The sequence below is a fragment of the Alnus glutinosa genome, chromosome 1 (genome assembly GCF_958979055.1).
Source record: "Alnus glutinosa chromosome 1, dhAlnGlut1.1, whole genome shotgun sequence".
Lineage (NCBI taxonomy): Eukaryota > Viridiplantae > Streptophyta > Magnoliopsida > Fagales > Betulaceae > Alnus > Alnus glutinosa.
The window spans coordinates 15,793,012-15,808,601 of record NC_084886.1 but is presented as its reverse complement, the minus strand read 5'-3'; the positions used below and the strand labels follow the sequence as shown (position 1 = coordinate 15,808,601).

General features: G+C 37.4%; 1 protein-coding gene across 1 annotated transcript; it reads left to right on the top strand.

Moving 5' to 3' along the window:
* The first annotated feature begins 9,420 nt into the window (after positions 1-9,420).
* LOC133858772 (protein SIEVE ELEMENT OCCLUSION B-like) lies at positions 9,421-14,610 on the top strand. The gene is made up of 7 exons (XM_062294234.1): positions 9,421-9,633; positions 9,947-10,036; positions 12,027-12,472; positions 12,584-12,678; positions 12,783-12,913; positions 13,215-13,673; positions 13,791-14,610. Exons 1-7 carry the CDS (start codon positions 9,433-9,435, stop codon positions 14,388-14,390), a joined length of 2,022 nt encoding a protein of 673 aa, XP_062150218.1. The 5' UTR covers positions 9,421-9,432; the 3' UTR covers positions 14,391-14,610.
* The last annotated feature ends 980 nt before the right edge of the window (positions 14,611-15,590 follow it).

The window sequence follows — 15,590 nt, the reverse complement described above, 5'->3', positions numbered from 1 at the left end:
TCCTAGAAGTCTTCGGGACAAGTCCCAGAGTGATAAGAAAGAAGGAATGTAAAAGATTGATGTATAAGAAAGCATGCATGACATAGTTTTATATGCTGATCTTATATATTATGTTTTATATGAGATTTCATGCTAGATGTATCGGTATGCTTATGAATTTGAATGGAATAGAGCATGTGTATACCATTATGACTGGTTTGCATATGAGGATTTAAATGATTTCTTGCTTAAGTGTACATGTATGCTTGTATTTCTCGAAAATCATGGAGTGCATGTATATGAGTATAACTGAGAAATATAATGTACAGACATGTATGATATAGATGTGTTTATATGTGTGAAGCCGGACAGAATAATGATTATTCTGCAGGCTATTCAATAAGCAGTTTGCAAGAAAGAAAACAAAGAAAATTATCCCAAACACAGAAACAATCTCTGAATTTCAATAAAAATATCAATAATCACTGGTGCCGAAAAATGTCCACAAGCCGGGCTAATATAGCTGAAAATTCGACCTTTAGTAGAATTTTACCAAAAACAGCAAAATCACCTCTTAAACAATAAATGAAAAGTTAGCATAAATGGAAAATATATATATATATATATATATATATATATATAGATATATACAATTAAGCCAGATCACGATTTCTTACCAATCTTGCGCTGATCTACCCACTCCAGGTAATTTAGCAACATCAACGTGTAATCTAACAAATTAGCATCGTTTGACTCGAATCCCTCTGCACCAATGTGTATGCTTCCAAGAGGGAGACTAGAATATATACATAGATTCAAAGCTAAGTAATATGATTTCACGTATTTGTAAAATGTAAGTTGATGAGTTCCCCGAAGAGAGCTTTCTGAATTTAGGTCATATGCGCTAATCAGACACTCGTAGCTAAAGTTTTGGCCAAAATACTGTCGCGCACTCGGAAATTGCTCCAATTAAGCCAGATCACGATTTCTTACCAATCTTGCGCTGATCTACCCACTCCAGGTAATTTAGCAACATCAACGTGTAATCTAACAAATTAGCATCGTTTGACTCGAATCCCTCTGCACCAATGTGTATGCTTCCAAGAGGGAGACTAGAATATATACATAGATTCAAAGCTAAGTAATATGATTTCACGTATTTGTAAAATGTAAGTTGATGAGTTCCAAATATTGCATATTTGAGCTCCTTAATTTGCATCTGCTAAACCTTTAGCCCTTTAACTTTATTATTTTCTAGTGTTTTTAGAAAGTTTTGATGTTTTAGTTATTTGCAGGTCATTAAAGGAAAATAGAGGTTTTTATGTGGAATTGCAGAAAAGCGGGAAAAGAAATCTTTAGAGTCCATGCAAGTAGGACGCTATAAGCAAAATTGTTATTCAAGATAGGCGCTCGAGCGCCACTTGAGTGCGATCGATCTCTTAGGCGCTCGAGCGCCACTTTAGTGCAATCGAGAGCACTCGGGCATCAGAACCCAGCTCTGATTTTTCTTTCCAATTTTGGCTTATAACTTCAAGGGTAGAAACATAATTTCCGTTCCTTTTGTAACCCTAGGGCTTATTTATTTTTGTTCTTTTCTCTTGAAAGTGAAGAGAAGTTGTGCACGTATTGTAACTGTGAGGGTAGAAGCGGCATTTTCAGATTTTTTTAAAATCCTAACATTCTTTTTTCTTATTAGGGTTTTGAGGGGTAGATGTGCCATTTTGAAAATAGATGCATCTGAGGTTGAGGATGAAGCATTACCATTGATTAGCAACAACATTTTCATTTAAGTTTATACTATTCGATTTTATGCATTTTTTATTTCTAATTGTTTTACTTCAAGTCAATTATTAAGATGATCTATTATGATTTCCGGATACATGTGATGATTTGTGATAGTTTCATATAATTGATTGCTTGAGTTTTTATTTATCAAAACGTTGGATACTCATTGTGTTTTGTTCTACGGATACATTTGATGATTTGGTTTAAACTAGATATTTTTTGTGATTTGTGCAAAGAATAGATTCATTGAATGATTTAATTAATTTTTGAAGCAAAGTATAACATATATAAAATTTGTATGGTGAGAACTTCGGATAAGTATTGATGAACATGAGAATATGTTGTTACGATTTGATGGGTGTGAATTCTAAAACCTCAGTACCTTTTCTTTTGTTTTACTTTATTTTATTTTTCTTTTATTCATAAAAACCTAAAAATTGGAACTAGGTTAAAATAAGATCAGTTTAAATATAAATTGATTTTTGCAACGCAACTCCTCGTGGATTCGACTTTGCACTTGCACACACTGTATTGAAAACGATTTGTACGCTTGCGAGTACTTTTAAAACTCACAACACTAGTGTTTACCTCATCAACGGCAAAACATTTTATAAGAGATGTATTTATCACCTATATGGTAGTTGATATTGTCAACGTATAGTAGAAAGCGAGGAAAGTCAATTCTATGCAAAAACCTAGTGGTTTATATACTCACTGAGATCATGAACTCTTTATTCCGCCTATATGAACGTGGTTACCACTATGATCACATAGACTAATGCTATTGATGTAGGTGTTAAGGGCTTAGATAAAGACCCTGTGGCCTTATACTTGGACTACCGTGATTGAGAGTATTTTATATTGGAGCTTAATGTCGGGCTATAGCTTTAGTCCATACATGTATTAGCATTTTTGTTAGTATTTAGTTACAACGGTATATTTATGGTGCCGTGTTGTATATGACTCATTTTTTGTATAGCCATACTTTTGTTATGTAAAAGATACAATGATTGAGCTTTAATCATATAGAGCCATAGAAGTATTATTTGGCTCTGTGTGTTGTATATAGTTTTCATGTTTAATGTTTAGTAATTTTTGTTACTATGTGTAATCTTTGATGAGTCATACTCATTATGTAAGTTGTCCAGTGTTGATGTTTTGGGAATGACGTGTTGTCATGCCATTGCAATGATATGTTCTTTTTTTAAAAAAAAGGGTCGTCACACCGATGATCCCACGCATCCTTTCACTTGACATGGCTGGCAATTCAAGTTGGCGAGTTGGGTTAGAATCAACTCACTTGACCTGTCAACCCGAACACGACTTGTTTAACTAAACAGGTCACACTGTTCAACCTGAACATGACCCACACATGACCCGACATGACGTACTTGGCCCGTTTAATAAATGGGTCACAAATGGGTTCATCTGTATGACCTATTTAGACGAAAAAAAAAAAAAAAAAAAGGTACAAAAAACATTATTGTAGGATCTGAATGACAATGAGTTGTACCAAGTATGTCTATGTCATAATAAATATATGGTGTGTGCACAAGAGAGGTTGGATTAAATTGAATTTGGCAATAGTAGTTTGAGACTTACCACTGTAAGTGTTGTACAAAAAGATTATCTACAGGATATTGCCACGTGCAGTTATTTGTGTCATCAACTCGTAAATACTTTAATGGACACGATGTAAAACTTCCAACATGAGGACCACGGACCAGACTAACATAGTGAAGCTTTTTTTTTTTTTTTTAAAAAAAATAATAAATAAAAAAAAAAAAATCCTTACACACCCACCCTCTCACATGGGCCCCACACCCACCCTCTCACATGGTGTGGGGCCCATGTGAGAGGGTGGGTATGTAAGGAGTGTTTTTGTAACACTCTCCAAAGCTGCCCTTTTCCCAGGCTCGTGCCCAATTAACCACCACACATTGCACTGATCTGATTTATTTCTTTCTTCGTTTTTCACTTCTTCCAGTCGTTTACAACTTTATTAGATGTGGATGAGGAAGCTTGAGATTGGAAGAAAAATAATTGGCAATTTTTTTGGTACACATTACACGCCAATTTGAGTTTTATTTACTAAGTTGTAGATTTACATATGCTCTGTCCCATTCAGGCTCATATGCATACTGATACACTTAGTATGGAAATCCACAAGAAAAAAAATTCAAACATCATTATCGTGCTATGCATACTTTTGTATGTTTTCATCATATCATGGTGTCGATGAGACTTTCAACCCAAACGGTCTTACATATAGTGCTATGGGACTTCAACCCAAACCGTCTTACACATGGTGCCGATGGGACTCACCCAAATGATCTTGGTTCAATGTTTCATGTTCTCATTTTCATTTCATGTACATTCTTTGTGCGTTCTTGCCAAGTAATCATATGTCCAAGCTTTCACACACTAACGTATCATATAACATCACTTGGTTTCTATACTAATTACAACATATCATGAAACCGTTAAATCAACACAAAACGTTTAGATCATATCTTAATTCTCGAATCTCATAAAGCATATCTTAAATCTCATAAACCATCATCAAAATATGTCTTGAATCGTAGTTTAAATCATCGAAATTAACCATCATACATTTTTCAACAAAACTTAGAATCGACTTGATTTCAATTCATACATCATGCTTTGACAAAACTTTAAATCTATTCTTTTACTCCATAAGAAAAGCATTTATTAATCATCAAAACATTAAGCTTTTAAAACAATAAAGCATAGTATCCTTGCCAAATGAGTAGAATACTCATGTTATCTTTTTGAGGGAAAGTTTACGAAGGTAAGCCTTGTAATGCATCACTACATTTTACAATGCAATAATACATTAAGACCAATCCAAAGCATTTCTTAATTCTAGACACCACATAGGCTCTTGAATGTATCAAATGCTAACCTACGATGGCAACCCATAGAATTCCTATGGTTCCATTTGACACTCTATTAACTAATAATACTAACTCATAGAGGAATCCTAGGGTTAGGCACAAAAATCTTTGATTTACAACACTTAGAAAAAATATAAGGTTTGAGTCTTACCTTGATTTTTTAGCACACATTGAGTATCACCACATGAAACCCTAACCCGTTGCTCGAATATTGCTTAGCACTCCACAAAACCCAAAAGCCTTAAAGAAATTTGAGTGATTAATGAAAACCCTAAAAATCAATTCAAATAGAAGAAAAGTTTGGGTTTGTGGATTTACCTCAAACCAATTGGCGAAAACAACAATCTTGCACGAAGAATCGTGTTTCCAAAGTCAAATTTGGCTTTAGAAGCCTTTACAAATTAATACCTAAGGTTTGGAGGCAAACCCTTGGTGAGAGAAGGGAGAAAATTGTGAAAAAAAGATGAAAAATGGGAGAAAATGGGAGAAAATGAGCTGAAATTCACGAATTTCAGCTTTTATGCTCCCACCTATCCCGACGGAAAAGTGAGCCATCCAGACGCCCCTAGAGTTCTTCATATGTCTCCTGTCTGCACACCGTCCAAACATGAAGTGGACACGAGACTTACTATCTAATCCGTCCAGACACCTAAATGCCCCGTTTTGATGCACACCTAGAATTGAACCTACTGTCCAATCTGTCCGGACACATTAACGTTATGTCTATACTCAGACTGGGTGGGATCCGTAGGTCGTCGACCAGCGGCCTCCATTCTCTGGGCACTCGTTCGGAGTCTGGAATAACTGACTGGGAAGGGCATTCCCATTCCCCGGAGACCCGGAAAAACTGCTCCCTCCAACCTTTATTATTCCCGTACTTGCGCTGGTCCAAGTAAATGAATATCGGATCCTGGCGCACCCGCAATTCGACGGCCCCGTCCTTAGTAGACGGACGGTATATGCTGAAGAACTGAGCAGCGTCCATCTCAGTTCCGAGGACCAACCGCCATAGTATAGACGACGCCACTACATACCTCCAGCCGTTCGGCGCTATCTGACCGGGGGCCACCCCAAGGAACGCACACACTTCGCGAATGATCTTCGGAAACGGAAGCCGTACGCCAGCCATGAGCATGCGCTCTGTTAGGGTGACCTCGCCACCGGCTATACCCAGCAATCCGGGCTCTTGGAAGAAAACGTTGACGGATGGGCCGATGTCGTAGGCCCTCCGGAGGACCGATTCATGATTCGCCAGCCAAGTCGACTCCAGCCGGTCTTCCGGCGGCACCAAACGAACGGCCCCGGGTCTTGTAACCGGAGGTGGCACAATGGCCAAAGGAAATGGTTCGCCGGAAGTAGCCGCGTGGCCCCTAATCATTGAATCTCCTCTGCGAGTGATAGTCATTTGGTGATCGAAAGAGCTAATGGAGCTGAAGAAGAAGACGAAAACAGGATAAACGATGGAAAAGGATGATCGGAGTCGATGTCAACAGGAGATATTTATAATAAGGCTGACAGCCTCTGGAAGGTGAGAGGACGCGACTGTCTGACTGATGGCGGCGAGCGTTCATACTGTCAGCACGGTAACCGAAAAGGTGCACTTCAGTCATTGAACAATTACTTATTTTAGGAACCCCACACTTAAAGGCTGGGCACCATTAACCAGCACGAAAGCATTCCAACGGCCGCCCGTTTAAGACGATTGAAATTCACCCATGGTAGACGGGTTATAGATATCAGCTTTAAAGCGGGGCCGTGGACAAACACTTCGCTTCCCCATACCAAGGGAGAATAAAGATGACACCCACAAGTAATTGGGATGTCCGATACCCACTGCCTGAAATTGCGACACTAAGATCCTCATTCTCAAAACCCAAGCGTCAAAGACAGACCAATGTAGGGTCCGGCCTCTCAGGATTTCGACGGGCATCGCCGGAATTCCCGTCTCCTTATGGAAAAGGAGAGAGAATTCGGGGGGTAATTGTTAGGGAAATTTACATAAATTAAAAAAGAGCTTTTGGTGACCCCGGACAAGCGCAGAGTCCGACGGCAATGACACGGAGAGTCCGGAGAAGAAAGGCGGAACAGTGAAATATTAAATGAGGGCATTAATGGGGGAAATCACTTCATAGGAAAGCAGTGGTCCATCGGGTCAAAGACACCCGCCGCCATATAGGAAAGCATGAACTGCGGCGTGAGGTGACCATTTGGGACGGCTGAAGGGCATTAATGAGGAAAAGATAAGCATCTCAGAGTAATAAATGGTCGTACGGACTAAGGAAAAAAGGGGACAATAAAGAACGAACGAGGGAATAAAAACAACAACATTATATTTCCAGGTGATATAATCCAAAGAAGATTTTCCATCCTTCATACAAAAAACTCCTACTAATTTGATCGTCGGAGGGGATTTGGCCGGAAAGCCCGCCGATCCTTTTGTTTTGCAGGACTTGGAGAAAGTTGCTCTCAGGCTTCTGTTCTAATTGTTCGAGATCCGGGAACTCCAGGAGCTGGCACGTGTTACATTTGAAATTTGACATCAACAATAAGTAAAGAAAGAAAGAAAATTTTATTCCTCTTGCTAAAAAGGCAATACCATTTAACATCAACTTTTCTACCGACTAATTCTGCACGTAATGAGTGAAGACTTGTTTTTTAAGGTGATATTAAAATAGTTGTGTAGTTGCATAATTGTCCACATTCTACCTCTATAATTATCTAACCTTTTCAGCTTTTCTTTATATGAAATTATGTTGTTATTTAATGTGAATAAAAACTACTGGCAGAGAAGATGAATTATGTCACATTAATAATGTCAAAAGGATTTCGATTATTTATAATTATTTATTTGAAATTGAGATAATTTAAGTAGGTGATTGTGAGAAAGTACTTATAAAATTTACTTAACTAAATAAAAATTGGATAATCTAACAATTTATCCAATCATATGAGTATAATAAGTAATTTCTTATAATCACTTACCTGAATTTTTTTAAATTTTAACAAATAATTATAAAATATTTGATCCTAAAGTGAAAGGTCGATGTTCTCATGTTTCTGCTTAAATTTTTGTGCCCATCCTAGAAATTTCGCCCCAAATAAAGATGGTTATTGTTGTTATAATCATTAAGTCTCAATTTCAAATGGAGAGGATTCTCTCAGTTTAGTGTAACAGTAAGAATATAATTGTCTTTTCATATTTTCATGAAATATGAAAAGACAATTATACCCTCACTTTTACACTAATGCTCCGTTTGTTTTGGCGTAAAATAATTTTTGAAAAATGATAGTTAACGAAAATCATTTTCGCTTTGACCGTAAAACCTTCTTTAATTTTTGGAAACGATTTATGAAAAAAACCGTAAATCATTTTTCGAAATTAAACTCTTCGTCCTTGCAAGCATGTTTGATATCCGATTGCCGGGATTCGTCAATGGTCAGTTGTCGGAATCCAGGCGGCATGAGAATCCGGCAACATCCAGCCACCAGAATACTGCCAGCTTTGGAATCCGGCGAAGATGGCCGATGCTGGCGGACCAGATTCCGGCCTAAAAACTGGCTGGAATCTGGTCATGGTCAGAAGTCGGCCGGATCTGGCCAAAATGGCCGGAATCTGGCTGGATCTAACCAGATTCGGCCAAATTTGGATGGATCCAGCCACTAATCCCGTCGGATATGGTCGGAATCCGACTGGATTTGGATGGATCCGGCCAGATCTGGCCACGAATCCCGCCGGATTTGACCAAAATGGTTGGGATCCGATCGGATCTGACCGGATCCGGAGGAGTCAGGCCAGAATTTGCAATTTTGGCCTGATCCGGAGGAGTCAAGCCAGAATTTGCAATTTTGGCCTGATCCGACCAAACATGTTCGCCGGAAACCGGCAACGGCTACCAGACATTGCCAGATTCCGACGACAGTTGCATTTTCACATTTCGTAATTTTTTCGTACGAACCAAACGCTAAAAAATATTTTCGAGAAAATTATTATTTTTTAAATAATTTCGTCAAAAATATTTTACAACAAAAACTATTTTATGTCAAAACAAATGGAACATAAATAAAGATTTTCATTTTCATTTCAAATGGAGAGATCCAAATTCAGCAGGATACCCGTGGGAACAAATGTCCCCAATATTTTATTACCCACTTTACCTATAATCCTACACATCAATTTAATGTTTTCACAAGCAAGGCATAAGAACGTGCCACATGTACAAAATCTGTGATATTTTTCACCCTTACAAATTTATATATATATATATATAAAAAAAAAAAAAAAAAAAAAAAAAAAAAAAAAAAAACGTGTAACACGTGAACAAACCGACCAAACCCATCTACTTAAATTAAAGGTGCTAAATGCTCCCCTTTTTTTTTTTTTTTTTTTTTTTTCTTTGTTTTGATTTTTTTTTTCTTTTTTTTAATTTTTTATTATACTTATATCCTTCCAAATGAATATTAACAAATTACTCTTTTTTCTTTTTTTTTCTTTTTTAAAAATATTAACAAATTACTTAAAAGGAGGTCTAACACTCCACTTTTAATTATAGCTAAAGTAAAGTACTCTCCAATAAGCTGATATACGACGTATGTTTCAACACACGCGCATTCTGCAGCTGGGACCCCCACTTAGGTGGTGAAATTGGATAAGCATAGCGGTTCTGATGGCTATAAATAGGCCAGCCTACCTATTGCAGCAGCACAAGCCAACTAGCCTCTCGCGCTTTATAATACACGTACGTACAACCCCATGGCTGCCAATTCTGAGAACGCACAGCAAGCTGCTAAGGGTGAGCTGAGCGTGTTAACCATGTCGGACGACCAGATCATGAACAAAATTCATGCAACTCATGATGACCATGCTGACGAAACGTTTGATCCAGACTCTCTTTTCATAGTAGCACAAAACATTCTTAAGCGAGCCACCCATATTGTTGACAATATGGTGCAGGTATATATATGTTTCTATCATTACGCGATTTTCCCTTTCTTTTGTTTTGTTTTGTTTTGTTTTTTTTTTTTTTTTGTTGTCCTAGTTTTTTTGGGATTCACTATTGTCGTAACACTTTCTAGATTATGACTCATGAGTACAAAAACCTCCCCCAGCCTTGTCCTCTTGAAAATGGCAAAGAGATGACGAGCCTTCAATTCAGATTTAACACGTTTTATTCTGGAAGAGAACAACTAGATGGGGTGAAATTATTTTTAGTGTAAATTGAGCCAGGAGGAAAAAAAAAGACATAATTTTTCGTCACTTATTATAGGGCTCTCAGCCACACGATGAGAACTTGGAGGAAAAGGCGCCCAGCTTCAGCCCCCCCGCGCTGTGCACACTCAAGCAACTTTCTTTTGAGGTAATAACAAAAAATAGCATTTCCCACCGCTACAAAAATTTTGTCAAATTGCCACGTGCATTTTGACACGTGTACGGCACTGTACACGTGTCAAAATGTTTGCCATGAGTATTTTGACACGCGTCTTACGCGTGTCAGATGTGCAAGACTCTAATTGCACATTTTGACACGTGTATTGAAATACACGTGTCAAATTTGACACGTGTATTTAAATACACGTGTCAAACCGTTTTGACACGTGTATTGCAAATACACGTGTCAAACCGTTTGACACGTGTATTTGCAATATTCGTGTCAAAACGTTTTTTTTTTTAAAAAAAAAATCCATATTGAATTTTTAAAACTTAAATTTGGGATTTTTTTTCAATTTAATTTTGTTATTGTTTATTTAAATTTATTTGGGTTAATAAATTTTTGTTTTTTTTTTTCCAAATTTTATTATTTTCGACCACAAAAATACAAAAAAAACAAACGGTACATTATTAGAGAGAGAGAGACGTAGAGATCCAGAGAGAGAGAGGGAGGCAGAGAGAGTAGAGAGAGAGACATAGAGATACTGAGAGAGAGGTAGAGAGAGATAGGGAGAGATACAGAGAGAGAGAGAGAGAGAGAGAGAGGGGTAGAGAGAGAGAGAGAAAGAGATAGAGAGGAAGAGAGAGAGAAAGAGATAGAGAGGAAGAGAGCGATAGAGAGAGAGACCGAGAACACTGTACCGAGCAGAGAGAGGTGGAGAGAGGGCGGCTCACCGGCGGGAAGGGCGGATGCGCGGTGGCCGGAAACTGGCCGCTGCGGCTGTGACGGAGAGGGAGAGAGAGAGAGAGAGAGAGAGGTAGAGAGAGAGAGACCGAGAACACTGTACCGAGCAGAGAGAGGTGGAGAGAGGGCGGCTCACCGGCGGGAAGGGCGGATGCGCGGTGGCTGAACGCTGGCCGGCGCGGCTGTGACGGAGAGGGAGAGAGAGAGAGGGAGAGAGAGAGAGAGAGAATTCAGATCGGAAATGGGTTTCTGAAACCCATTTCCGATCTGTGTATATATATATATATATATATATATATATATATATATTTAATCTATTATTATATTATTATATTATTTGAATTTTAAAAATTATATATACATATATATATATATACACACACATATATATAAGCGGGAAAAAACACATATAACCGGGAGAAACCAAACAATTGGGCACGTGTACTCAGTACACGTGCCCAATCTGGGACGTGTATTTAAATACACGTCCCTAATTGTTAAAATTCTATTTAATTAAAAAAAATTATATTTGAAAAAAAATAACAGTTTGACACGTGTATTAAATATGCGTGTCCAATTGTTTAAATTCTATTTAATTTTAAAAAAATTATATTTGGAAAAAAATAACAGTTTGACACGTGTATTTAATACACGTGTCCAATTGGACACGCGTATTAAATACACGCGTCCAATTGGACACGTGTATTAAATATGCGTGTCCAATTGTTGAAATTCTATTTAATTAAAAAAAAAATTATATTTGGAAAAAAAAATGACAGTTTGACACGTGTATTTAATACACGTGTCCAATTGGACACGCGTATTAAATACACGCGTCCAATTGGACACGCGTATTAAATACGCGTGTCTAATTGTTGAAATTCTATTTAATTAAAAAAATTATATTTAGAAAAAAATAACATTTTGACACGCGTATTTAATACGCGTGTCCAATTGTGGACACGGTACAATTAGACACGTGTATTAAGATACACGTGTCTAATTGGACGCGTGTCTACAGTAATCGGTACTATAGACACACGTCCAATTGTTGTGATTTTTGTAGTGCACCCTCCCAAAAAAAATCGATCTTAATTGCACGACCGCATCCATTTTCTTTTCTTTTTTTTTTTTTTCCCACTGTTTTTGGCATACAAGGAATAATATGAATGTGATCAACATTTTATAGTTGTATTTGCATTTTCCATAATAACAAATATATGTGCAATGTTAGATGGCATGCAAGACACCGGGTGAACAAACTGCTGAGGAAACAACAATGTCAATACTTAACAAACTCAAAAGCTATTCATGGCATGCCAAGGCTGCGCTGACACTAGCTGCTTTTTCTATTGAGTACGGGGATTTCTGGCTCCTTGCCCAACTTTTCTCATCCAACCAACTTGCCTCATCAGTGGGAATACTAAAACGAGTACCAGCCATCTTAAAGCGTCCAAGTCTAATTCGCAACTACAGAAAAGAGATTGTTGAACTTAACAACCTGATTAAGGCCACAATGGAAGTCATCAACTCCATCTTTGAGTTGGGGAAGCTATCTATCGATTATACACAGAATGTAACAGCATCAATTGCCATGGGCCATCTCCCAGTGGATGTCTATTGGGCTATCATAACTATTGTAGCTTGCACGACTCAGATGTGCTGTCTGACTAGCGATGAGTAAGTTCTTGCATGTCTTTGACCTGTGCTATCTCTGTATTTTGGGATGCATTTATTGAGTAGAATTCACCGCTGTATCTAATGAAAATGCCCATGGTTTCATGACTTCAGGGACACGACACAGGTGTTATCGCCCTTTGATGATAAAATCAAACTCACCCTAGACAGTCTAACGAAGCAGATAAATCTTATCAATCAACAAACAAGTTAGCCTCTGGCGATCGAATTTTATTCATGAGGAGCACATATGCAATATAATGACTTAAAAAATAGGCAACAACACTGACAAATTATTTCTTGTTTACCGCAGAGGAAGTACAAGCTTATAGGAGACTCAAGGACACCATTGGAAAAGCTACCCTCATCATGAAGGTTTTAAAGGCCCTGATTTTCGCCGAGCATAATGTGCAGCAGCTTTTTGATGGTTCTACTCAAGAATGGGTTAGCTCTTATAGCGTACCTTTTAAAAAAGCTTTCTGAAATTTGCACAAAATAAAATTGCATCAGTAATGGTCAATTAAGACAACACAAATTGGTCAGCTCTTCTCCTTTTCAAGCTTGTTTGAAACTTTTGCATTCATCAATGTACTTATATATAATTGAGTGTAATCATGGTTACACGTACCCCACACTTGCATGAAAATTATTGAATATTATGCTACTTCATCTAAATTATGCGCAATTGATACATCAAGAAAAATCTATTTGATACTTAATTTTGATAATCGTGTTTCCCTAACAGGTTAGCATCGACTTGCTGGAAAAGAAGAATGTTCTATTGTTCTTTTCGGGCCTAGACATCTCTACTGTTGATATCTCGATTCTAAAGCCAATCAATGATGGAATAAGGAAGGATGATCAGTACAAAATTATTTGGATCCCAATTGTGGAGCAATGGACCGATGACCTGCAAAAGAAGTTTGAGGGGCTGCAGTCTCAGATGGTGTGGTACACACTGCGGTACTCTGCACCAGCAGGAGGCATAAGTTTTATTAAGAAAAAGTGGAAATTCGAGAATAAGCCTATCCTGGTGGTGATGAACCCACAAGGGAAGGTGGAGCACCTTAATGCACTCCACATGATTTGGGTGTGGGGAATGAGGGCTCTCCCTTTCACTAAAGCGGCTGAAGAACTTTTGGTGAAGGAACCGAATTGGATAGGGGATATAATGGTTGGAATTTATCCAAATTTGCAGGACTCGGTAAGGTTATTTTAAAAAATTTAAATGTATTTACATGCATGGACTTTCTCATTGCAAAATTCATATATAATGTGAATTCAAAAGAAATTTGTGGTTTGACATATCTTGTACAATCAGATGAATGATAAGGACAAGCACATTTTCTTCTACGGAGGAAAGGAAAAAGAGTCCTGGATCCGACAATTTGAAGAGAAAGCAGCTGCCCTGAAGAATGATCCCGTTATAAAGGAAGCTAGGATTTCCATAGAGTCGTTTTGCATAGGAAAAGACAGCAAAGAGAATGATGACCACGAGAGCCTAGGGCATTTTTGGAAAAAAATAGAAAGCCTTTTCTTCTCCAAGATTTACAAAGACACCAATCAGGACCCTGAGATGCAAAAAATCCAAAAGTTGCTTTCCTTTAGGAATGAGAGTGAATGGGTTATAGTGAGCAACCTGTCTAAAGTGGAGGTCATTTGTCATGGGGAAATCATTCTGAAGTTCTTGGGAGAGTTTCAAAACTGGAAGGGTAAAGTACTGCAGAAGATTGGCTTTATAGGTTGTTTGAAAAAGTATGATGAGGAGAGTCATGATGAAGGGGTTAATCGCCCCTGCTGTCACGTTGACATCCCATTCACTTCCGGAAGTATCCCAAAGCATATGAAATGCCCTCATTGTGCCCGCATTATGGAGACCCGTGTCAACTTCAAGTGTTGCCACATTGACGAAGCTATATGAACGGTCCGCATTAGACGGCAACCTCCCTCTATGTACTAAATAATGTTGTCCGTGATAAGTTTGTAATGCAAGATCACTAGTACTATGGTCATGAATTTGCTGCGTGTGTAATATATACTAAAATAAAGGGCGTCTTGATTGTGTTTGAAGTCTATCTGATGCCCATGAATGTTATATATGGAATGTATGCAAATATTAATACTTCAAGTATTCATGTTTGAATTGGAGGTCGTCTTCGTTATGCATAAAATAACACAAAATTCAATTATGATTGTATTTCCTCACTTGTTCAGTCGTTTTACATGGATTTCAATTCACTTATATATATATATATATATATATATATATATATATATATATATATATAAGTAGTACATATGTTTGTTACAGTAGATAAACATTACATTTGAACTACTGTACGGTATCTCGTATTATCTAATCACTTTACGGTTTCGATTGTTTCAACATAAAATATTTTTAGAAAATATTTTTTTTCTTTGTATTTTTTGGTATTTGGTGTGACTAAAAATATTTTTGGTTTGACCAAAAAAAACTTATTTAATTTCGGAAAATGATTTCTATTTTTAAATTTCGTAAATCGTTTTCTGAGTTTGAGTTTAGACCACCACTAAGCTAGCACCGGGCAACTATCGGACCACCATCGGGCCACCGCTGGACCACAACCAAGCCACCATGAACCACTGTTGAGCCACCACCACCGAGCTCCCTCCGAGCAACGCCATACCACCACTGATCCACCCTCTGACTACTGTTGGCTTGTGCTAGACTACTGTCGGAACTCAAATTATTAGGTTAATTTTTTAAAAAATTATTTTATATTAATATCTTGATGTTGTGAGTAAAAATTGATTTTTATAGATTAATATAATTAAATAAAAATAAAAATAAAAATATTTATGATTTTTCGTACGCGTCAAACAACAACGAAAAATATTTTCAGCAGAAAATATTTTCTAAAAATAATTTGTCTAAAAACATTTTTCGATCGAAAACATATTATACCAAAACAAACGGAGCCTACATTTGAGTTCAAATGAGGATCAACAATATTTGACATTTGAATTAGGATATATAAGAATGATCTTGAGCTTCAACATCCCCCGCAATGTCAACAGGAGAGACCTCACGTTTAGCTTGGAACAAAATTGTTGAAAATGTGTTGAAAGAAAGAATAGACTT